At 58.2% G+C, this 22270-nt stretch overlaps 2 protein-coding genes across 12 annotated transcripts in view; one reads left to right on the forward strand and one right to left on the reverse strand.

The window, feature by feature from the left end:
• Positions 1-19605, forward strand: PDZD7 (PDZ domain containing 7). Of its 5 annotated transcripts, XM_060641710.2 has the most exons (17): positions 1-105; positions 763-1154; positions 5913-6053; positions 6359-6533; positions 7068-7244; positions 7472-7619; positions 8943-9003; positions 9381-9788; positions 10308-10505; positions 12075-12122; positions 12698-12873; positions 15995-16086; positions 16197-16288; positions 16444-16515; positions 17019-17612; positions 17907-18007; positions 18414-19605. In XM_060641710.2, the coding sequence occupies exons 2-17, from the start codon at positions 929-931 to the stop codon at positions 18627-18629; spliced, it is 2925 nt and encodes a 974-aa protein (XP_060497693.2). In that variant the 5' UTR covers positions 1-105; positions 763-928; the 3' UTR covers positions 18630-19605. The 5 variants fall into 5 exon arrangements, 3 of the variants coding, with proteins under 3 accessions (XP_060497693.2, XP_078290863.1, XP_078290864.1); XM_078434737.1 differs by lacking the exons at positions 17907-18007; positions 18414-19605 and having other exon boundaries at positions 17023-17155; XR_013550552.1 differs by lacking the exons at positions 15995-16086; positions 16197-16288; positions 16444-16515; ... (1 more) ...; positions 17907-18007; positions 18414-19605 and adding an exon at positions 11658-11754 and having other exon boundaries at positions 12698-12758.
• The window catches only part of LZTS2 (leucine zipper tumor suppressor 2), a 10122-nt gene continuing 7300 nt past the window's right edge, over positions 19449-22270 (reverse strand). For all 7 annotated transcript variants that reach the window (XM_060641715.2, XM_060641717.2, XM_060641721.2 and 4 more), the window contains 2 exons: positions 21619-21876; positions 19449-20811 (listed from right to left, as the gene is read on the reverse strand). In XM_060641715.2, coding sequence (XP_060497698.1) covers positions 20128-20811; positions 21619-21876 — 942 coding nt within the window. In that variant the 3' untranslated portion in view covers positions 19449-20127. The remainder of the gene's footprint in view (positions 20812-21618; positions 21877-22270) is intronic.

Raw genomic sequence — 22270 nt, forward strand, 5'->3', positions numbered from 1 at the left:
AGCAGCTAGGCGGAGCGTGGGCGGGGTTCCCCGGACGCTGCAAGAGCTCGCGCCCGCGCCCACCGGCTGGCTGGCGAGGCCGGCGGCCGCCGCACCAACAAGCAGGTGAGGGGGGCCAAGCTCAAGAGGCGGGGGCCGAGGGTGGGATGCTGCGTTCTGAGTCCCAGAGCTGCTCTGGGGGACTTAGCTCCGGGTTTGGGACGCGATGTTGTGGGACTCTAGCCAGCAGGTCCTCCCCGCAAGCCTGGGAGACGTTGAGGCAACCCCTTTCGACGGGAGAGGGGGTGGGAGGGACAGCAGCCTGGAGCCAAGGGATCTGTGGCGGTCGGGAAATCTCCGGGGCCATTGGCTGCAGCTGTCCCAGGTCCTGACGCCCTGCCTCGAGACATGAGCCCCCTGCCCACAAACACAAGGAAAGGCATGCAGTGACTGGTCCTGCCCCCAATTTCTCTCACACCACTTGAAGCCCTAGGGCCCGCAAGAATCCATCTCCACTCTCTCAGCCTCTACTGAGAACTGGTCACTGGGGTGGATGACTCAGCTGAGAGCAGGAATGAGGGGTGAATGAGAGGTTCCCACTGGCGTTGTATAAATGACTCCGAAAATCCACGATGGTGCCTGGACTGGGCCAGGGGTGGGAGACGGGAGGGGCCTAGGGCATGGGAGGGCAGGAAGCTCAAATCAGGGCGAGGGCTGGAAGTTCTGGGAGGCAGCAAGGGCAACATTCACACCCTTGTCCCAACCCCTGCTCTCCCTCCGCAGGCCTGGAGCGCACACTGCTGTGAGGCAACGGAGGTGGGGGGCTCCCAGTCCCTGAGACCCCAGTCCCGCACGGAAGGCTCATGGAGCCCGGGGCACGCGGGGCCCTTTGCTCCAGGGCTAGCAGATTCTTTCTGGACCTGTAGGGCGCCACCCCAGTCTAGCCACAATGGCGCACAGTTTTGCGGTGGGCTTCGACCCACTGGGCCTTGCAGACCTAAGCTCGGGCTCTCTGAGCTCCCTCTCCTCCCGAGGCCACCTGGGCAGCGACTCGGGCTCCGCAACGCGATACCTGCTGAGGAAGCAGCAGCAGCGGCTGTTGAATGGGCCCCCCCGCGGAATCCGAGCCTCATCGCCCATGGGCCGTGTCATCCTCATCAACTCTCCCATCGAAGGTGGGGGCGGGGCCCAGCTTGGGCCGGGAGCTAAGGGTGGGGGTAAGGGACAGCAGCACTAAGCAGGAGGAGGCAGAGCCAATATGGGTGGAGGAACCCAAGTGATGGGAGTCTTAAGGATGTGGGAGGTGGAGGGTCTCTGTTTACCCTTATACTCTACCTTATCAGCCCTTTCCTTATGTTTAGGCCAATCCTTTAGTGTTGCAGGGCTGTAGAGAGGTCAGAGGTGGGAGATAGGAGCCCGGAGGCACCGGAAAAGTGTGTGTGGTATGCTAGCCCCAAGTGAGCAAGATAGGGTATTGAATTGGCCCCTCCATCCTATGGGCTCTGCCTTTCTCCAATCCCTTTGTGTATGCCTTTGGTGGGGGGGCAGGATAGAGAATGATATAATCCCATCAACCAGCCCATTGTGTGACCAGCTCAGTGCGGGGCTGTGAGGAGTCAGTGCCCAACTGAGCAGACAGAATTTAAGATTTCAGGTGCAGAGGCCCCTGACCAGTTCATTCAGGAGAGCGTGCGGCTCTTGATCTCAGGTCATGAGTTCAAGCCCCATAGTGTGTGTACAGATGATTTCAAATAAGCAAATAATAGGGGCGCCTGGGTGGCTCGGTCGGTTAAGCGTCCGACTTCGGCTCAGGTCATGATCTCACGGTCCGTGAGTTTGAGCCCCGCGTCGGGCTCTGTGCTGACCGCTCAGAGCCTGGAGCCTGTTTCAGATTCTGTGTCTCCCTCTCTCTCTGCCCCTCCCCTGTTCATGCTCTGTCTCTCTCTGTCTCAAAAATAAATAAACATTAAAAAAAATTATTAAAAAAACCAAATAAGTAAATAATAATAATAATAATAATAATAATAAAAGATTTCAGATGCAGAAGAAAAGAAATAGAGGTAGAGCAGCAAATGTTCCAAAAAGTAGGGAGAAGAGGAGGGTTGAGGATCAGGAAGGGAGTCCCAGGACTGAGCCCTGGTACCTAATCAGGGGGTACCTAATCTTCTGTAGTTGCCCAATGCTGTTTCATTGCACTCCTGTTCTATACCAGCCCTGCTTAGGTCCTGTAGGGGACCTAGAGAAAAATAAAGGTCAATCTTCACCTTCCAGAAATTTACAGGGTAGCAGAGCTTAGAGACAGAGCAATGAGAACAGCTGCTGCTGGGGTAGAGGTATCCCAGATAAGGCTGGAAGTGGAAAACAAGAGTACAAGTTGCGGGGTGGGGGGGGGGGGATGCAATTAGGAGACAGCCAGGCTGCAGTGACAGATGTGAGGCGACACAGAGCTAGTGAGTAAGGCAGGACCTTGAATGCCCATGGGGAATGGGGACCCCCCGCCCCGGGGTTGGGCTCTCTGCGGGCCAGATGCCATTAATGTCTCCAGCTCCCCTTTTGTCTCTCAGCGAGCAGAACTCCCCTGGCTGGATCCCAGAGTGGGCTTTTCAGACCCTCTTCCTCCCCTCTGACCCAGCTGGGCATCTCTGTTCTCCTTCCTGGGCCACTGGGGCAGGGATAGCCATGTTGCTCAGGCAGCAGGCTTTCCTGCCTCAGTGGCCCAGCATGCCCACCCCCATCATCTACTATGATGGGCCTCACCCCTAGGTGAGCTGTAGGGCACTGCTGAGGGTCAGCACTGTCATTCGGGTCATGGAGCAGAAGTCCTGAGAGGAGCTAGGAGACATGGTAGGGGACAGGGAAGGCACTGGGGCAGGACCCTTGTAAGTCCCATTGTATTAAAACAACTATGTTTTACCTCCCCTTCACAACCACGCACACCATGCCCAGCTACGATGTAACAGCTCTGTCCACTGTCCTGCTAAAGATCCTCTTGCAGAAGTTCCAGGATTGCTCTCTCTTTCTGCCTCACCCTAGAGCCCCAGTGCAGCCAGGAGAGCAGGGTCTCCCAGCAATGGGAGGACTGGGGCATTGCTCTGACCTGCCAGCCCCTACCCTGTCTGGGCTGGGAAGCTCTGAGCCCAGAATCTTCCCCCTCTGCCCGAGCACAAACATCTCCCAATTCACCGAAGCCTGGAACCTCTCCCCCTTGTTACTATTCAGACCATTCCAGAGGCCTAAAATAGCTGGTAAGGGAGAGACAGTGGGAAGGGAGAAAGTGCTACCCCCATCACCCCCACGAGTTCCCACCAGCTCCACAAACTCAGCTGGTCCCAAAGGAAATGCATCCTCTAATCCAAACCAGCCCTTACTCTTCACTCTCCTTGTTCATTGGTCTATTCACTCATTCATCCATTTATTCTTTTACTCATTCAAAAAAGACTTAGCAGATATCAAGTGCTGCGCAGCACATTGGAGATATATTGGCAGAAAAGAATTACAAAGTCCCTACCACGATTGAGTTTACAATCTAGTGGAAGGAGACAGACAATAAAATATGAATAATCAGTATATGAATAAATAATATATGAATAAGCAAATAATGAGAAAGGATGGTAAGAATCTTGGAGGTACTAATTTGGATGGTACAACAGAGTAGCGGTTCTCAAACTTTGGAATACATCAGAATTGCCTGGGGTGGGGGGACTTGTTAAAAGACAAGTTGCTGGGTCCTACACCCAGAGCTTCTGATTCATTGTGTCTGTAGCGAAGAGCAAGAGCACACATTGTTGTTATATAATTTTTTAAGACTTTATTTTGAAGTGATCTCTATACCCAACCTGGGGCTCGAACTCATAACCCCAAGACCAAGAGTTGCATGTCGTACCAACAGAGCTAGCCAGGTGCCCCAGGTATACATCTTTTTTGAATAAGTTCCTGGGTGTCGCTGCTGCTGTTGGTCTGGGGAGCATGCTTTGAGAACCGCTCTAATAGAGACCATCTGGGAAGAAGGGAAGGGACTTCTTTAGGTAGGGTAGTCCAGGAAGGCTTCTCCGAGAAAGCGGTGTCCGAGCCAGGAGGGGCTGCAGAATGGATGCTGGCTTTACAAAAGTCTGGACAAGAGTATCAAGGATTGAGGGAACACTGAAATGATTGGCCCGTGAGAGGAACAGGAAGGAGGTCAGTTTGGCCAAAGCTCAGTGAGGCTAGGGATGGTGGCCAGAGGTGAGGGTAGGGAGGTGGGCAGAGGACAGCCCATGGAGGGCCTTACTGGGCATGGGGAGCTGTGGAGTTCCTTCTAGAAGCCGGAGCAGGCATTGAAGTTCTCAATAAGCAGTCTACTGTAAAAGCTGGCTCTGGCCACTGTAGAGAATGGTCTAAACGAGGCAAGAATGGAGGTGGGGATACAGTGAGGAGGCTGTGAGTGCCTAGAGGGAGAGGTCGGTGGCCCAGGCTAGGGTAGTGGAGATAGAGAAGTTTCCATCCTCAGAGGCCCCAAGCTCCTATGCTCAAAACCCCAGTGTGGCATCCCTCTGGCTCAGGGCCCTAGGAAGGCCCCAGGGAGGGCCTGAGAAGAAAGAGGGTTGGGGGGCAGGAAAGCAATAGACTCCTTGGCTGGGTTGAGACCTATACAGTCAGAATCAGCCAGGAAGCCTTAGAATATCGCACATCTCTGTCCTGCACCATCCATGCCCACAGGCTGCCCTTGGAGATTTCTTCCTGAGCTGTTCTGCTCATGTATTGTAACCTGATTTCTCTTAGATCACAGAGAGAGAGAGAGAGAGAGAGAGAGAGAGAGAGAGAGAGAGAGAGAGAGAGAGAGAGATTTGTCCCCCAGAAACACCTCTAGAGTAAGCCTTGTTCAAGAGGAAATCTCATCTTCTCACCTTCTCACCTGAGACCTAGCTTCCCTCTGCAGTCTTCTTATTTTTCTCTAACCAAAGGCCTTCTCAAGGACTCACTCCATCCCCTTCTTCAATAGTGCCCTCCCTTTCTGCTCCCCCCCCTCCAACCAAATCCCACTCATCTCAGGCTTCCAAATCATTTTCCCTGACAGCTCCAGCCCCTAGGGACCCTGCTCCTCTGACTTTTCCCAACACTGATGGAGGGGACCCCTCTGGGCTCTGGGCACACCCTGCAACATAGTGGTGTTTTGGGTTTCTCTCCTCATATAGTCAAGTAGCTCCTAGAGCCCTTACCTCCAGAATCACAGAGTTGAAGAGATAGAAGGAGCCTCGGGGATCCGTCCACAATATCCCAGACAAGGATTTATCAGGGGTCAGCTTGTATGCCTCCAAAGATGGGGAACTCATTATCTCTCCAAAACTCATTCCGTTGTCTGACAGCTGAAGGTTTTAGATAGATAGCCTCTATCTCAGGCTTGGTTCTGTCCTCTGGGTTACACAAACAAAAACATCCAATGTCTTTCACAGAATAGCTCTTCAACTGTTTGAAGATTAGCATACTCATTTCTGTGCAAGCTGAAGAGCCCAAATTTGCTCAACTCTGCCCTATCGAATGGAATCTTGAACCTCTTCTCTATCCATCTGACCCTTAGAGTGACAGGATTTGTAGGAATTTGTCCTATCTCAGGCCTGTGGGTGTGAGAAGCTGAGTAAGAATTAGAAACACACACACACACCCGCACACACGCGCACACACATACGCACACACACTCACCTATATAAGGGAAGGAGAAGAGTGGCTTCTACTGTGGAGTCCTGTCCTGCCTATTCCCACACTCTCCCTGGCCCATGGCCTCAAAACCACCAATAGGGAACTCAGAAATTGGCTGCCCTCAGGCCTTAGAGCTTTAGGTATCTTTGCCTAGAAACCCAGCCTTTGCAGGCCCCAACCTGGGAAACCCAGGGGCCCTCTGTGCCCAGAAAGGACATGGGAGTCATGCCTATGTCCCTCCCACCCACACCACCACACAGCCAACAGTGATGAGAGCGACATCATCCATGCGGTCCGGGTGGAGAAGAGTCCAGCAGGGAGACTGGGTTTCAGTGTGCGGGGCGGCTCGGAGCATGGCCTGGGCATCTTCGTCAGCAAGGTGGAGGAGGGGAGCAGTGCAGGTGAGCAGGGCTCCCAGGAGCGAGGTTCTGGCTTAGGATGGTGCTCTTATCAGGGATGGGAGGAAAGGGTCCTCAGCTTTGGAGGGCCCGATCCAGTGGGGACATGGGGCCCCCTCCCAGGGTGGAGTGGGCTAATGGACAGGTCCCTAGTCTCATAAGGACTACTCAGACCTCACCTGGGGATCCCCAATTTCACGGAAGAAGTTTTACCCCAGGGAGCCTTGTGTGGTGGCGGGAGGCTTAGCTTCACCCTAGAGGACTTCTCCCAAGTGGCCCCTGCCAGCCACGCCCCTCCCCTGGTGCAGAGCGGGCCGGCCTGTGCGTGGGGGACAAGATCACGGAGGTGAATGGGCTGAGCCTGGAGAGCACCACCATGGGCAGCGCCGTGAAGGTGCTGACTGGCAGCAGCCGCCTGCACATGATGGTGAGGCGCATGGGCCGAGTGCCTGGCATCAAATTCTCCAAAGAGAAGACCACATGGTGAGAACGCCTGGCCCCAGCCCTGGCTTTTCCCCTCCCCATCCAGTCCCCCCCCCCCCCCCCCCCCCCGCAGGAGAGGCCGAGGTCACAGGGCTCTTCGTGGAACTTGACTAGTATGGCTTCTACTCTTCCCTCCACCCAGGGCACCGGAAACACAGGGATCCCAAGGCCTGACCTTGAAATAAGACAAGGCCGTGTCTCTCCCCAGCCCTCCTCCCAACCCTGCCATCCCAGAGGCCAGCTGCCCTGCCCCCAACACCGCCCGGCCTCTGCTGTGAGCCTGGGGGTGGCAACAGCATCTCCCCCTCAGGGCTCTTGTAGGGAGTTGGGCACGATGGAGCTGCTCCATAAAAAGAGGAGATCCAGGTCGTTTTCCAAATTTGGCAAAATCTACATCCCACTGAACGTCCCTGGGCTGGGGAGTCCCCCAAGGCAACCTCTCCTTTCCCGTGCGGTTGTCAAGGATGCTGGGAGGAGGGGGGTGGTGGTGGTGGATGCGGGGCCCAGGTCGAGGGCCCCTTGCTGTTGTCCCAGGGTGGATGTGGTGAACCGGCGGCTGGTGGTGGAGAAGTGCCGGTCAACGCCGTCTGACAGCGGCTCGGAGGATGGCGTGCGGCGCATCGTCCACCTGTACACCACGTCAGACGACTTCTGTCTGGGCTTCAACATCCGCGGGGGCAAGGAGTTCGGCCTGGGCATCTATGTGTCCAAGTGAGCGCTGGGCGGGGCATGCAGTGGGCGGGGATCATGGCCTGGCCGATGACATGTCCAAAGGAGGGCCTGGGTCAGGGGTGGGGTCTGGAGAGGGGTGGGGGGCTCCGGGAGAAGAGCCAAGGAGTCTGGCCGGGGCATCCCTGTATCCGAGGGAAGAGAGTCTGGACTAGGGTGAGCGAGGGCAGGCTAGGCAGCCGACCAGACCGCCTCCTGTCTGACCCCAGAGTGGACCACGGTGGGCTGGCCGAGGAGAATGGCATCAAGGTGGGGGACCAGGTCCTGGCGGCCAACGGCGTCAGGTTCGACGACATCAGCCACAGCCAGGCCGTGGAGGTGCTGAAGGGCCAAACACACATCATGCTGACCATCAAGGTGGGCAGGACTGTGGGTATCAGGGAGAGGCCAGACTATAGAAGGACTTCCCTGACCGCTCTAGTACATCATTATGCCCATCGCTCTACAGTCTATGGTTTTGCCATAGCCATCGGAGAGGGAGGGCAGGCATTGCGCTCGTCCCTATTTCTCAGAAGAAGAAACTGAGGCTCAGAGAGGCAGAGTAACTCAGGAATCCCAGTCCATTACTCAGCTGGTCAGTAGCAGGGCCTGGGTCCAGTCCTGCTCTTCAGATGCCTAGGGCAGTGCCCCTTCATATGAGTGGTGGAGGACCTGGGCTGAAAGGAGAAAATGTCCCACCCAGAGGGTGGGGTGGTAGCTGTGGCTTTGGGCAGGACGTGGGCACAGGGCAAAGAGGCTGGGCTGGGGCCAGAGATTGGATTTCAGGGGAGGCACCTGCATTCATTATTCATGTGGGTCTCACACTTGCCTGAGGATCAGGTCTTTCTCACTCTGTCTCCAGAGGAGGTGACGTCTCGCTCTCCGCTAGTGCCCAGTCCCAGCCTCTGCCCTGCTCTCTTCCCTTTCCCAAGCTTTCACCCACATTGCCCTTCAGGGCCTCCTCTGCCATTCCTCTCCTTCTGCAACCTTATTTCCCATCCCACGACCACCCCCCCCCCATCCCGTTTCTCCCTTTCCTTCCTCTCACATGACCCCAAACACTCCTCCTCTCTCCCGCTCTGCCCCTCATTCATCCACTGAACATTTTCGAGTACGTTCTACATGATGGCCACTATGACAGGTACCGGGGCTGCCACGGTGAACAAGACAGGCAAGGTCTCTGCTCCTCGGGGGAGACGGACACACTAGATGTGGGCCAACTGTGACGAGTGCTACACTGTAATTAACAGAGAGGTGGGAGGGGTAATTTGGGAAGGCCCTTTTAGCCAGAGCGGTCAGGGCAGGTCTCTCTGGGGAAGTGACACCCGAAGAGGGAGGAGCTGGCCAGAAGGTGAGTTGAAGGAAGAGAATCAAGGCAGAAGGAACAGCAAGTACCAGGCTCTGAGGTACAGAGGAGTTTGGCATGTTGAGAAATAAAGCAGCTTGTTTGTCTAGAGCATGATGAACTTGGAGGAGAGAGAGAGATGGGATTGAAAAGTTTACTCCTGTCCCATCACTCCCCCTTCTTAACCCCATCCCTTCTCACCCACCCCCTTCTCGTCTTCCCTCACCCACCCCTCCTTCCACCCACCCCCTTTCTCATCCCTCCTACTCACTTACCCCCCTTCTCATCCCCCTTCTCACCCACCCCCTTCTTGCCCACTCCCCCATGCCTTCCTATGCCCACCGCGCTCTTCCCAGGAGACTGGCCGGTACCCTGCCTACAAAGAGATGGTTTCTGAGTACTGTTGGCTGGACCGATGTAAGTGGCTCAGGTCCATGGGTTGGAGGGAAAGGGCTGAGGCCCAAGGGTGGGTCAGAGTCTCTGAAGAATAATTGGGCAGGAGGAGCAAACCTCCTTGGGACTTTCACACCACCCAGCGCCATTTCTGGGCTCCCTTCCGAGGAGCTGCAGGTTTGGTTCCAGGCTCCCCTTGGCTCTGGGGTCCTGCGGTGAGTGGAGGAGAACTGATTTGCCTAAGTCAGTGGCAGGACTGCTGAGCACCGGTTCCCCGGAGCCCGTGCTTCCAGCCCTGGCTGCTGCCCCACACTACCCCCCCCCCCGACCACCCCCAAGCCCAGGGTGGTCTGCAGCCCGGCCTTCCCCTCAGCCGCCCCCGCCTTCCCCACTGCCTGCAGTGAGCAACGGGGTGCTACAGCAGCTGTCCCCGGCCTCTGAGAGCAGCTCCAGCGTCTCCTCCTATGCCTCCAGTGCCCCTTACAGCTCGGCCGAGGGCTCGGGCTCCCTGCCCTCCGACCGCATGGATGTCTGCCTGGGGCCTGAGGAGCCGGGCGGTCGGGGGCCGGGCTGGGGGCGGGCGGACACAGCCATGCAGACGGAGCCCGATGTGGGGGGCCGCGTGGAGACCTGGTGCAGCGTGAGGCCCACCGTCATCCTCAGGGACACAGCCATCCGCTCCGATGGGCCCCGGCCTGCCCGCCGCCTCGATTCTGCACTCTCGGAGTCCCCCAAGACTGCCCTGTTGCTGGCCCTGAGCCGACCCCGGCCCCCCATCACAAGATCCCAGAGCCACCTGACCTTGTGGGGTACGTAGGGGGATGCGTGGCTGATGTTCTCTCCGAAACTCCCAGTCCCAAACCTGCCTCGCACCTTGTCCTGGGCCCCAAACCTCCCTTTGCCCCGGGCCTTGACCCAACCTCAGTTGCAGCCCCAGAATACACTTCGATGCTGCTCTGGGCCCCATTTTAAACTGGTCCTGGACCCCAAGCCCCAGTTTGTTTTCCTGTCAGTTTTGGGCCCCAAACCAGTCCTAACCCATCCCTTCCACCCTACACACACACACACACACACACACACACACACACACACACACACACACACCAGCCCTCTTGGAGACTCCTCAAAGAACTAGAGCTGTGGGGTGGGGGAGGGTGGAAAGTTGGAGGAGGACACCCACCCCTACCTCCAGCACCACCTCCCCACAAAGCTGCAGGTCCTGTCTGCCACCTATTCTCTCTCCTCTCTGTCCCTCCTCATACCCCTGCCCCTCGGCCTTCCCTTCTGCCCACCACTCCAGCCCCGCGGGCGTTCCCTCATGTCTGCAGAGGAGAAGAGGCAGAGGAAGAAGGAGAAGTTGGGGTCTCCTGGGGAGAAGGGAGCCCTGCAGCGCTCCAAGACACTGATGAACCTCTTCTTCAAGGGAGGGCGGCAGGGGCGGCTGGCAGGGGACGGGCACAGAGAGACCTGGACGCTGGACAGAGGGACCCCGGCCAAGCCCCGCCCTCGCCTGGACCCGGAGAAAGGTAAGCGCCATGCCGGTCAGATGGGATGGGGTGGACGCAGGTGGGTCCCACGTTGGCATCCAGCAGCTCTGGGTTTAAATCCCACCCTGCTTATTACGAGCTGGGAGTAACCACTGGCCCCTGTAAGCCTGTTCCCTTATGAGTAAAGTGAGAGTGATGATACCTATTTCTTTAGGAATAGTGAGGAATAAGTGTATGTATGGATGTAAACCACTTAAGGACCTCGTCTGGCATATGGAAGGTGCTCAGAAAATGTAGTGGTTATTGTTATACTGTCTTGTCTCCCCGCTTTCCAGAAAGGAAATCTGATAGAGGCACAACATAGCAAGGAAGTTGAAGGGCTTGGGTCAGATCCCTGTGCCCTTGGTGCTGAGGTGGGTAGGGGGCTCCTCTCCTCGAATACGTGGCTACATCTCCCCTGGCCAGAGCTCCACAGGCCCTACCCAGCTCTAGAACCATCCTTGAGCAAGGTCATTTCTAAAGCAGGGCCCAAGCAGAAGGGCCTCGGCAGGCTCCACTCTGTCAGGGGCTTCAAGGACCCTCAGAGAGGGCCTCTCGTCTCTCAGGTGAGGTTCAGAGACTGGACCGAGAGTGGACAAGTTGAGACGCTTGGGGTTGTATGGGCCAGAAACTCAACTCAAATTAGGTTTAAAAAGCACTGCTTGGCTCAGCTACTGATGTAAGTGGGTCTAAAGATTTAAACACTCTCATCAGACATCTGCCCCCTTCATCTTTGGTTCCATTTTCCCCTGGGTTGGCTTCATTATCATGTAGGTTTTGCCCACTCAGAGTTAAGATGGCCACTGTTGCTTAGCAACCCAGGGACACGAAAGCTTCTTAAATAGTTCCGGCTGAAGTCCTAGGTTCTCACTGACCCAGCGGGGACCACATGCCCAACAAATGGCTGTGGGGGGGGGGGTTGGGGGGGTGCTCTCATGGGCCAGCCTGTGTCTTGTGCCCACTCTGGAGTACATGCACCGAGAATGGGGGTCCCCAGGTGAAATCGGGGTGCTGTTTCCGGAGGGAGAGTGGGTGTTGGGTAGGAGCTGGCCCTGCCCCTCCTGGGGGGCTAAAGTGAGAGTCTCACGGGAGAGACTCTTTAAATGAGGCCAGGCCAGCTTCCACCTCTTCAACCCATCTCTTTTTCCACAGCCCCCGGGGCCCTGCTCTCTCCTGATTCTCCTCCCATCCCTCTGGCCTCTCCTCTCTCTCCTCCAAAGGCTCTTCTTTTTTTCTCTGTCCCTTGAAGGTAGGTGCCCTCCCCCCACCTTCCCTTCGGGGTTCTTCCCCCCATATATTTGCCTCTGAATGAGTCTCCACAAGCAGAGGTCAAACTGTACCCTCTCTTGGTCCCAAACCTTCACGGACTTCCGCTGCCTATGAATGAAGTCCCTAGTTGACCATGGCCCCAAGACCTTCATGGCCTGGCCTCTGGCCTCCCCATTCCACCTCCTCCCAGCCTGAGCTTTTCATCCCAGCCAGTGATCCAGCTGTCCCTGAGCCCCCCCCAAGCCCCATTTGCAGGTTGGGCGCCAGGGCCTTCAGCTTAACCCTTCTTCTTCACGGCAGGGGCAGTGGGGCCCATGCAGAAGTTTGTCACATGGAGACTGAGACGCGGTAATTCAGCATCCCTTTAACAAGGCCTGGTGACAGAGCTGCAGATGGGGTGCATGTTGGGGGCTGCTAAGGAGCTTTGGGCTAAACTCAGTTGGGGCCAAGTGTGGGGGACTGGGTGCATATTGAGGGCAGCTAAAAGCATTGGACTAAGCTTACTCGGAAAGACAGGGCTGCAGACAGATGTTGGGGTACGTTTTTGAGGACTGGGGAGCTTGGTTGGGACTCCCAAAGACAGATTTTGGGGGCGGTGAGGAAGCCTGTGCTAGAACTCCAATGAGTACTATGACAGTGCATGTTCGGGGGCCCAGAGGGCACTGGGCTAGGACACCATTAAGGAACAGACTAGTAAAGGGGTCTGTGATGGGGGCCACGGGGTCTGGACTGGTGCTCCACTGGTGGGCAGATTGCTATGGGAGGCCATGGAGGGGAGAATCCGGGCTAGGCCAGGATGTTGTCAGGGGCACCTAGGCCTCTCACGGACCTGTTCTGGGGTCCGACCCAATTGAGAGAGGCCCCTACTTCCCCCTCCATGTCTCCTGGCTCTTTCATCATACACCTTCGTTCCTGCCCTACAGAGCGAGAGAGGGGCCGGGCCCTCCTCTCTGCCAGGTCTGGGAGCCCCTCTGGCCAGCTCCCTGATGTGGATGAGCGGGTGCAAGCCTGGGAGGGCCGACGGCCCCTTATTCAGGACCTGGCCCGACGGCTGCTGACTGACGACGAGGTGCTGGCAGTCACCCGCCACTGCTCCCGGGTGAGCTTCCAGCCTGCCCCCAACTCCAGCACACGGTCACCCAGCCCCTCGTTCATTCAGGCCACTGTCTCCGGCTATCTGGGATCGAGGCCGTGAGGTCAGTGGTCGGAAAATGCAGGAGTCACTCCTGTCACACACACACACACACACACACACACACACACTGAGCTTACAGGCAGGAAGGGGAGTTACAATGACTAGAACCTAGACACCCATAGTGGCAAATCATGTGAAGTACTGTGAAAGGAAAAAACATGAGAACATAACCCAAGAGATACAAATTAGGTCTAGGGGGGCCTCCTGGAGGAGGTGATATTTCAGCTGAGACGGAGCCAGACAGGTGATGAGTGGGGGCACATCGCAGTCACTGCCTTCCTCCTCCTCTCAACCCCAGCCTTCCCTGCCACATGCCTCCCTCTGCACCTGGGTCAGCCGACAGGCCCAGCCTCATGCCGGACCCCCTCCCCTGTTACCCAGGTAAGTTATCCTTTGCCCCCCGCCACACACACACCCCGAGCCTCCTCCGACATCTACATCTGTTTCCTTCTACTTCAGACAAGAAGTAGGGCCCCAGGGCGGGGTGCAAGTTAGAGGTGAGGCAGTCCTTGCGGCCTGAATGTTGGGGAGGCTGTGGGAGGCACAGGTTATCCCTTCCAGGGGGATTGGTGGGCCCTCCCCTATCCCTCTGCCTCAAAGACCCCCAGGTTTCCTGTGCTGGGGTCCCTGTGATGTGCCTGCATCAGTGCACGTGTGAGCCTGTGTGCAAGGACAAACTGAGGGGTTCCAGGGCATAGTTTGTGATCCCCAACCCCCCAAAGCTCTCTCACTCTGGTCAGGGTAGGGCTGTGTTGTGTGACTGTGTGATGTGTACATTTGTGTGTCCGTGGGGTCCCTGGGTTTGTGTCACCCTAACTGTATGACGGATCTGTGTGTGAGCGTGTATGTGTCTGGCTAAGGCACGTGTGTGTCACGTGGAGACTGAGGCCCAGTAATTCCTGCGGCCCTTTACCAAGGTCTGGTTTACAGCAGAGCTGCAGATGGGGTGCGTGTTGGGGGGAAGCTAAGGTTCTCTGGGCTAAACTCCGTAAATATCAGCCTGCTCCACTCTGAGCGCTAAGTGGGGTGGCGCGCCCCGGCCGCCGTGAGCTTGCAATTCCGGGCTCCGGCCATTAGGTGGCGTGATGTGTCCGTTTCTTTGGTCAGGTCCTTCTCCATCATCCCTCTGTTCCTCCCACCCTGTCCAAACCAGGACCACCTCTCACTGCACCCCCACAGCACCTGCACACCACCCAAACTTGACCCGCACGACACCCTCACCAAGAGATCAGGCCCTCTGGGGTAGAGCTCTGGCCAGAATGATTAGTAAATCTCCCCCAGTGACTCAGATCACCGGGCCTCCCCTCTCTCTCCTCCTCTGAGCTGTCTCTCCACAGCCACCAGACCAGGCTTTATAAGTCACCTCTTTGATCACTTTACACTCCCCAGACCCCCTTTCAACCTCTTACCTTGACGGAATAGAGTTCCTTATGCTCACATTCAAGGCCTTCCCCGATTTGACTCCCCAACCACTTAACCTCAGCTCTCCCATGGTCACCACATCACCACGTCATTATCTTCTGCTGGCCACTACATAGGGGTGTACAGGTGATGAACTGCACAACTCCAGAGCACTGCCTCTGGGAGTCACGACGTGCGTGGCCTACACGGAGGCCCTTCATGTACCCCGCGGCTAAGTTAAACTTCTCTCTGCCCGTTATGCCACGTCTCCCTTGGAGCGCCTTCCTCCCGACTGGCATGTTGTTCCCTGCATTCATCCTTAAGAGTAAGTGTAAATGGAAGCCAACAAACAGACCAAAAGGGCTCAGCGTCAATGCCGCCTCCTCCAAGAAGCCAACTCCGGTCTTGCCACCCTCCTCTGAGACTCCCTCTGCCTCATTGCCAGTGGTTTGGAATTCACTGGGGCACGTGGCTCATCCTGCCCCTTGTTCCCACCACCAGACTGGCTTCTGAAGGAGCTGGAACAGGGTCATCTTCCTTGTGCCCCCACTGCCCAGTGCAGGGCCAGGCCCGTAGTAGGTGCTGAATGCAGGTTGGTGGACTTGAAGTGTGTATGTATGTGACTGGTTCTGTGCAATTGTATGTATCCCTCTCCCGACATGTGGGGTTGTATTTTTGATACGTGTTTGTCTGAGTCCCTGTAAGTCTGTGTGTGGTTTAGGGCCCCGTGGCTGACAACTTACTTCCGGGTGTTTCTGAACGTCTCACTCTGACCACCAGGGCTTGCTGTGTTGTGTCTCTGTCTATCCCTGTCCAGGACGCTGTGCGTGCGTCTCCCTGAATCAGTACGTGTCTCCCTTTCACCACCAGGGGGCGGTGTGCCATCCAAGCAGGGTGGCTCCCAGCGTTCGGTTTACCAGTTTGTCTGCGTTAGTGGGGTGTGGCTGGTGGCATCCGGGCAGTGCCAGGCAGAAGGGCCTCCCCCCAACCCTCCCCACCCCCCCGGGTACTGACTGGGTAGGCTTTCTGTCGAGCCGCCCCTTCCCTAAGGTCCCCATTCCAGCCCTGAACAAAGCCTAATTGGTAGGTCTATGTGCAGACATATGCTGGGCCTCCCAGGCCCGCGGCCTAGTGTTTGGCTCAAATTCCTTCCTTCTGCCTGGGAGGTGGGGGTGGGGAAGAGAGCCCGCTGCCTGCACATCCTTTTCCGGCACCAGAGCAGGCAAGGGCCAGACTTCTCAGGTTCCAGTCCCTCTTCACACTTCCTTACCTGTGTGGCCGTGGGCAAAGTCCTCGTCTCTGAGCCTCAGTTTCCGCACCGGTAAAACGAGGATAATTAATGTCATCTCTCAGGGTTGCTCAATGAGAGATCATATGTAAAAGGCTTAAAAAAGTGCTTGCTCCAAAGCTGTCATTGTCGTTGCTGCTATTATAGGTCTGTTATTATCGCAGGCTTCCACCTAGTCACCAACGTAAGACCGTCCTGTGAACAGCCCGGGGTTGGGGAGAAGCCTTCCTAAACGTGGGGAACCCCACATGCTCAAGCAGCAACCCCCCGCACCACCCCCCCGCCCTGGCTCTGGATGGCGGTGCTGCTATCTGACCTCTGGGTCTCTCTCTGCAGTATGTGCACGAGGGCGGTGTGGAGGACCTGGTGAGGCCCCTGCTGGCCATTCTGGACAGGCCCGCCAAGTTGCTGCTACTGAGGGACATCAGGTGGGGCGGAGGGTGTGGGGAGGGCTGGGGGGCAGAAAGGGGACCTCTAATAACTGCCCCTACCTCCAGAACTGTGCTCCTGCCCACCCCCTATCTCTTGCCCTCCCCAGGAGTGTGGTGGCCCCCACGGACCTGGGCCGCTTTGACAGCATGGTGATGCCCGTGGAGCTGGAGGCTTTTGAGGCCCTTAAGAGCCGGGCAGGTCAGCAGCTGGGCGGTGGGGAGAGGGTGGGACCTGTAGACCCTAAGCCCCGGGTGGGGATGGGAGTGGAGTCTCCCAGGGGAGAGGGGGCAGAGATGACCAGCCGTGTCCCCCGCTGAGCCCCCCGTCTCTGACCGGATCTCCTCTCCCACCAGTGTGGCCTCCTGCCTTGAGACCAGCCCAGCAAGACGCACCTCCCAAGCGTCACCTCGTCATGCCCGTGCCTGGTCAGTCAAGAGTCCCAGAGCCTGGGGAGGGGGCACACAGCTGGGGTATTAGGGAAGGGAAAAGGGGCCTTCTGCCCCTGCCCCTGTGTAGGGTATCCAGGCTTCAGAAGTTTGTCCGGTTCCCTGAAGGAAGTCACTTGTCCACCGGAACCATTTTTATCGTCTCTACTCACCACCCACACTATTATTTCCTTAATAATTGGTTTTAGACCCACTCACTTTTGAAATCTAGTCTCACTCTCTGCAATAATCTCCGAGAAATTGCCAGTGTGGTGTGCGAGCAATATTTTTTTCTACGACACATATCGCGATGGAAGAAAGTATGAAAATACTATTCCAACAGAACCCGGGCAGTGTCCCTCACTGTGGCAAAGCTGCCGCAGGGCCCAAGCAAACCCACGCCTGGTTCCCCCAGGCCCTACCCCAGCAAAGGCAAGGACTGGGGCCTGGCACCAGCAAGGGCAAGGAGGGGCAGCCTGCCTGACCTCGGCCCTCTTCCCCAGATAGCCGTGGAGGTTTCTATCTGCTGCCTGTGAACGGCTTCTCAGAGGAGGAAGATGATGGGGAACTGAGGGAGCGGCTGGGGGGCCTCCAGCTCTCCCTGGGGGCCCCTGCTCCCCGCCACCCTCATAAAGGGATCCCCCCTCTCCAAGACGTGCCGGTAGATGCCTTCACCCCACACCGAAGCACCCGCACCCCCCCTCCGCAACCACCCCCCGTGGCTCCCAGGCCCCCAAGGCCTAACTGGCTGCTGACAGAACCCCCGACCCTGGAGGACCCGCGGCAGAGCCAGATCCAGGGCCCTGCCCGGAGCCGCAGCCGCAGCCGCAGCCGGGGCCGAGGCAAGTCCCCAGGACGCAGGCGCTCCCCGTCTCCAGCACCTATCTCCACCCAGAGCGTGGCCAACGGGCGCTACCACAAGCCTCGGAAGGCCAGGCCACCTCTGCCTCGACCTCTGGATGGGCAGGCAGCCAAGGCGGGAGGCCACCAAGGCCCCTCTGAGAATGGAACTGGTGGGACAGCCGAGGAGGCAGCCGCGAAGGCCCCTGGCGGGGAGCTGAGGACAGTCACGTTGTCCAAGATGAAGCAGTCCTTGGGTGAGTCCAGGTGGGCCTGGGCCTGGCAGGTGGGGCTCTTGGGTTTGGTGGGGTCTGTGGGCTCGGTTTTGGGCTATAACTAGGGGGCTTGGGCTTAAGAAAAGATTGGGGTATGGGGGTAGATTGCGGAGGTGGGAGTAGACGATTTTTGGAGTTGAGGACTGAGTAATAATAGAATATGGGGATTAGGGAGAAGTCCGGGCCCGGACTTGCTGTTGGGGTCCTGGGTTTCTCCTGTGAGCTCTGGGTGGAGGGGGGTGGCTGCGCGTTCACCCACTGCTTCTCTCTCGCCAGGCATCAGCATTTCTGGGGGCATTGAGTCCAAGGTGCAGCCCATGGTGAAGATAGAAAAGATCTTCCCTGGGGGGGCTGCCTTCGTCAGTGGGGCCCTGCAGGTGGGTGAAGAGCACCCAGGCCCACTCCTGAGGCCCAGAGCTGAATTCTGGCGGGAGTGGGGCTAGAACATGCTCATCTTCCAGCCAGACAGGTTTAGACCAGGCCATGGGAGGAGGCTTGGGTGCAGGGGGGTCAGGACTGCAAGATGACCAAGCCTAGGGAAAAATCTGTCCCCTCATGCCAGCCTGGGCCTGAGGGTGGCCCATCCTGTTCCACCCCTAGCCCCAAGGGACAAAGGGCCATTGTCTGTGTCTCACCCTGCCCCCGACCGCTCCAGGCACAAAAGTCCCATTGTCCATCCCCTCCACCCAGATGGGGAGGAGTGTCCTCGCTGGTGGAGGTGAGAGGTTGGGTGTTGGGCTGACCTGAGAAGGGAGGGCTGTGATTTTCCCACTCCCATCCCAGGCTGGCTTCGAGCTTGTGGCAGTGGATGGAGAGAGCCTGGAGCAGGTGACCCACCAGCGAGCAGTAGATACCATCCGCCAAGCTTATCGAAACAAGGCTCGGGAGCCCATGGAGCTTGTGGTCAGGGTCCCTGGGCCCAGCCCACAACCCTTACCCCCCGAGTCGTCAGCCCTCGCCGATCAGTGCCTTCCTGCTGACCATTCCCCTGCCCGCTGACTCCCTCCTGGTACTCATTCCTTCCCACTGCCTCCCAGAACCTCCCATAAATGCTCTTCCCACCGATTCCCAGATCCCTCCCACTGATGCCAGTCTCCTCTAGCGGACCGCGAGCCCAGTCCCTTCTCCAACCCCTCCGGACTCCCGATACTAACCCCAGACTCTCTCCACCTATGCCGGGACTCTTCCCACTGACCTCAGATCCTCCCGCTGCCTCCCAGGACCCTCCTGCTGTCTCCCAGACCTCCCCTCCTACCCTCCTCTCGGGATTCAGGAACCTCTCACTCCTCCTCGACTTGCCTCCTCCCAGAGCTCCACACTGCTGGCGCAGACCTCCCCACTTTCTTCCCTCCCCCGCTGTCACTAAGGCTCTGCCCTTTCCAGATAAACTTGGTGTCAAGGACAAGGTGCTGCGGGGTAGGCTGTGTCACCCGCGCACTGCCCCCAACCTCCCACGACCGGGAGAGGTTGGGAGAAAGCCAAGGTCTGGAGCTTGGGACTGGCGGGCCCTTTCTCATGAGGCCCCCTTTAATGCCCCCAAGCACTGAGGAACATGGACTCTCAGGGCCCGGAGGGGTCATTGCATCCGTCCCCCAGCCCCAAGCAGTGTTCTGTGCAAGGGATAGGATGGAAAGCTTTTCTAGTTTCTCAAATCCTGGGAGACCGCTTCATGTGGTGGTCTGTTAGGATCTCACACTTTCCACTGGATTTGTCCATCCCCCATCACCCTTTCTCTCCCCAAGACCTCCACGAGGGGTCAGAAAGAGGTGGGAGTCGGGGTCAAAGAAGTTCCCATCAACTCTCTCTAGCACACTCGTCTTTTTTTACAAACAGAAAAATTTTTAATTTGTTTCTTTGGGTTTGTACAAGAAATTTACAGTGTGGAAAAATATACAAGTGAAAACGAGGCCATAAACCTGGGTGTGGGGAGGGGCCACTTGGTCACAAACACAAATAAACAAGACGTTTCTGAGTTCTTCCTTTGGTCTGACTACAGCCCCTCACCCTGGGAGACAGGCTGCAGAGCTGGAACCTGGGTGTCAGACCCCAGTCCCAGCCCTGTCGCCCGACACGGGCAGGGTGGGGGCAGGCACATCTGGAGCAGCTGGCACTGTCTGGCTCTCTCTGGCTTCGGGGTAGGGGAGTGTGGAAACGAGGGAACCCCTTCTTCTTCCCAGCACCCCCCCGCCCCCCCCCACCCACCCCGGGCGTCTGGGATGAATGCGGTCGGCAGAGTGGCAATGGCGGCAGCTGGGGAGTGAAACGGGTGGAGTGAGCAGGAACCTCTGTGTGACAGTGAACACGGGGACCTTCGAGGAGTCCGATCTTGCTCATCCGAGTCACAGGGCAGCCCCAAGTTCTTGGCAGAGGCCCAGAGGCCTGGACCCCCGGGGGGCGGGGGACGGGCGGCTCTGGGGCCCTCAGTGGACCTGAGGCTCCCGCCCCCCCCCCCCCCCACTTCGGCAAGGCTCCCCGCAGATCCGGGACGCCGAGGGCCCTAGATTTCGGTGGCGGTGATCTCCTCCAGGCAGATGCAGGGAGCCGGCTCGGCCAGGCCCAGGTCGGCGAGCTCCCGAGCCTCCAGCTCCAGGCTGAGCTGCTGCAGCTCCTGCTCCAGCTGCCGGTTGCGCCGGTACATCTGGATGTAGTTGTGCTGCAGCTGCTTCTGGTAGCGGATCACCTGCTCCTTCTCCGCCTGCCAGGCCAGCCGCTCGCCCTCGAAGCTGTCCCGCTGCTCCTCGCCCCGCCGCCGCTCCCGCTGCAGCTCTGCCCGCAGCCTCTCCACCTGGGCCCGCAGGCTGCCCCCGACCCCGGCCGCTGCCCGCTGCACCTTGGCCTCATCGCTCTCCGCCAGGAGGAAGGGGTCGGCGGTGGCAGGTGGCGCGGGGGGTTCCCGGAGTCCGGCGGCCTCGGTGTCCAACTGGCCGGCTTTCTCTCGCAGCCGCTCGGCCTCCTGGCGGTGCCGCTGCAGCTCCTGGGAACAGGCCTCCAGCTCCAGCTCCCGAGCCCGGGCCGCCTCCTGCAGGCCCCGCGCCCGGCCCTCACTGACCCGTAGTGTGGCTCGGGCTTCTCGCAGCGCCACCCGCAGCGCCACCAGCTCGCTGCCCTTCTGCACCAGCTCCGCCTGAGACTCCTTCAGTTGCTGCTTCAGCAGGGAGATCTCGCCTGACTTCTGGCACACCTGTTGTGGGGGGAGGAATGGAGAAGGATGGTGAGAAGAGTTCTCCCGGGGGGTCAGGCCCTGAGATCACGCAGGGTATGTGGGGAGAGGCTCTCTGATCGTGACACCCGTAACACAGATGGGGACACTGAGGCAAGCTTAGTGATATGTCCAGAGTCACACAGCTGGTAAGTGGCTGAAGGGAAATAACGGATCCAGATCTTTCTCCTTCAGAGCAGGTGTCTTTAAACCATCGTGAAGCACCACCGAGCCCTGGGGACAGGCTGGTGGCAGGCCGTGCAGGAGTGGGTGCGGTTGAGGGCAGTGCCCACATTTCCACAGGCAGGCACCACGGTGTCTTGGTTAACAGCACAGACACTAGAGCCAGATGGCCTGAGTTCAAATCTCAGCCCTGCCACGGACTAGCTGTAATTCTGGGCTCCAGCCTTTCTGGGCCTCAGTTTCCTCAAACGGGGATGTTAACAACACCCAGCTGGCAGGGCTGTTAGGAGGATTAGAAGATCCCCCCCATATGACATAGAACGGTGCCCGGGGCACAGCAGCACTACGTTCTTATTCTTAACTGGTCGGGAGGCAGCGGGTGGGAACACCACTGGCTGTGTGAGCGCTAAACCCGACTGCTGAGGAGCCCCACAAGGGTGGCACAGGGAGACCCCCACCCAGAAAGGAAGGCCAGAGGGGGAGCTTCATCTCACAGAGGGGAGGGTGGGGGGGGGTCCTCTAGCAGTAGCAGGCCAGAGGGGGTGGGTATGGCTGGACTCCTTTTCCCAGCAGGCCCCGCTCCCTGCCCCTCCTGGTCTGGCCCACCTCCCACTTGGTCTCCTCGAGCCTCGGCCCGAGCTCCCGCTGCTCCCGCTCGAAGGTGGCGCAGCGCCGCTCCAGCTGCTCCCGTTCCTGCAGCAGCTGTGCAAAGTCGTCCTGCAGCTGCCGCTTCTCCTGCTGCAGCTGGAATACCTGCAGCTGCAGCAGCTGTTGGGCCCGCTGTGCCCGCTGTGCCTGGGCCGCACCGTCCTCCCGCAGGGCCTCGCGCTCCCGCGGCCAGTGCCGCTGCCGGTCCTCGTAAGCCTGGGGACGACAAGGCGGCCCTGGGTCCTGGCGGCCCCCCCCCCCCCGCCCCAGACCCCGAGCCCCGCCTGCCCACAACTCCCCGGTCACCGACTGCTCTGGCGGCCCAGTGGCTGGGCTCAGGGACGGCAGGCTCCGCTGCACCGGGATAATGATCGCGACAATAATCACAACCACTTTTAGGACGCTAGAAACAATATCCATAATAGCAAGCGCTTCTGTAGGAGTTTCTAGGTGCCAGGCGTTATTCTAAGCACTTTACAGCCTTTGCCTTACTTCATCCTCATGATAAATATCTCCATTTATAGATGAGGAAACCGAGGCTCAGTACCATTAAGTATCTTGCTCAAGTCTGAAAGACAGCAGACGGTGGTGCTGGCTTCGATTCCTTACC

The sequence above is a fragment of the Panthera onca genome, chromosome D2 (genome assembly GCF_046562875.1).
Source record: "Panthera onca isolate mPanOnc1 chromosome D2, mPanOnc1 haplotype 2, whole genome shotgun sequence".
NCBI lineage: Eukaryota > Metazoa > Chordata > Mammalia > Carnivora > Felidae > Panthera > Panthera onca.

Coding starts and splice junctions, on each gene's coding strand:
- PDZD7 (XM_060641710.2), top strand. CDS start 929: ATGGCGCACAGTTTTGCGGTGGGCTTCGACCCACTGGGCCTTGCAGAC. Junction 10,506..12,074: donor TCGCCTGGACCCGGAGAAAG/GTAAGCGCCATG, acceptor TCTTCACGGCAG/GGGCAGTGGGGCCCATGCAG. Junction 16,516..17,018: donor CCTCGTCATGCCCGTGCCTG/GTCAGTCAAGAG, acceptor CCTCTTCCCCAG/ATAGCCGTGGAGGTTTCTAT.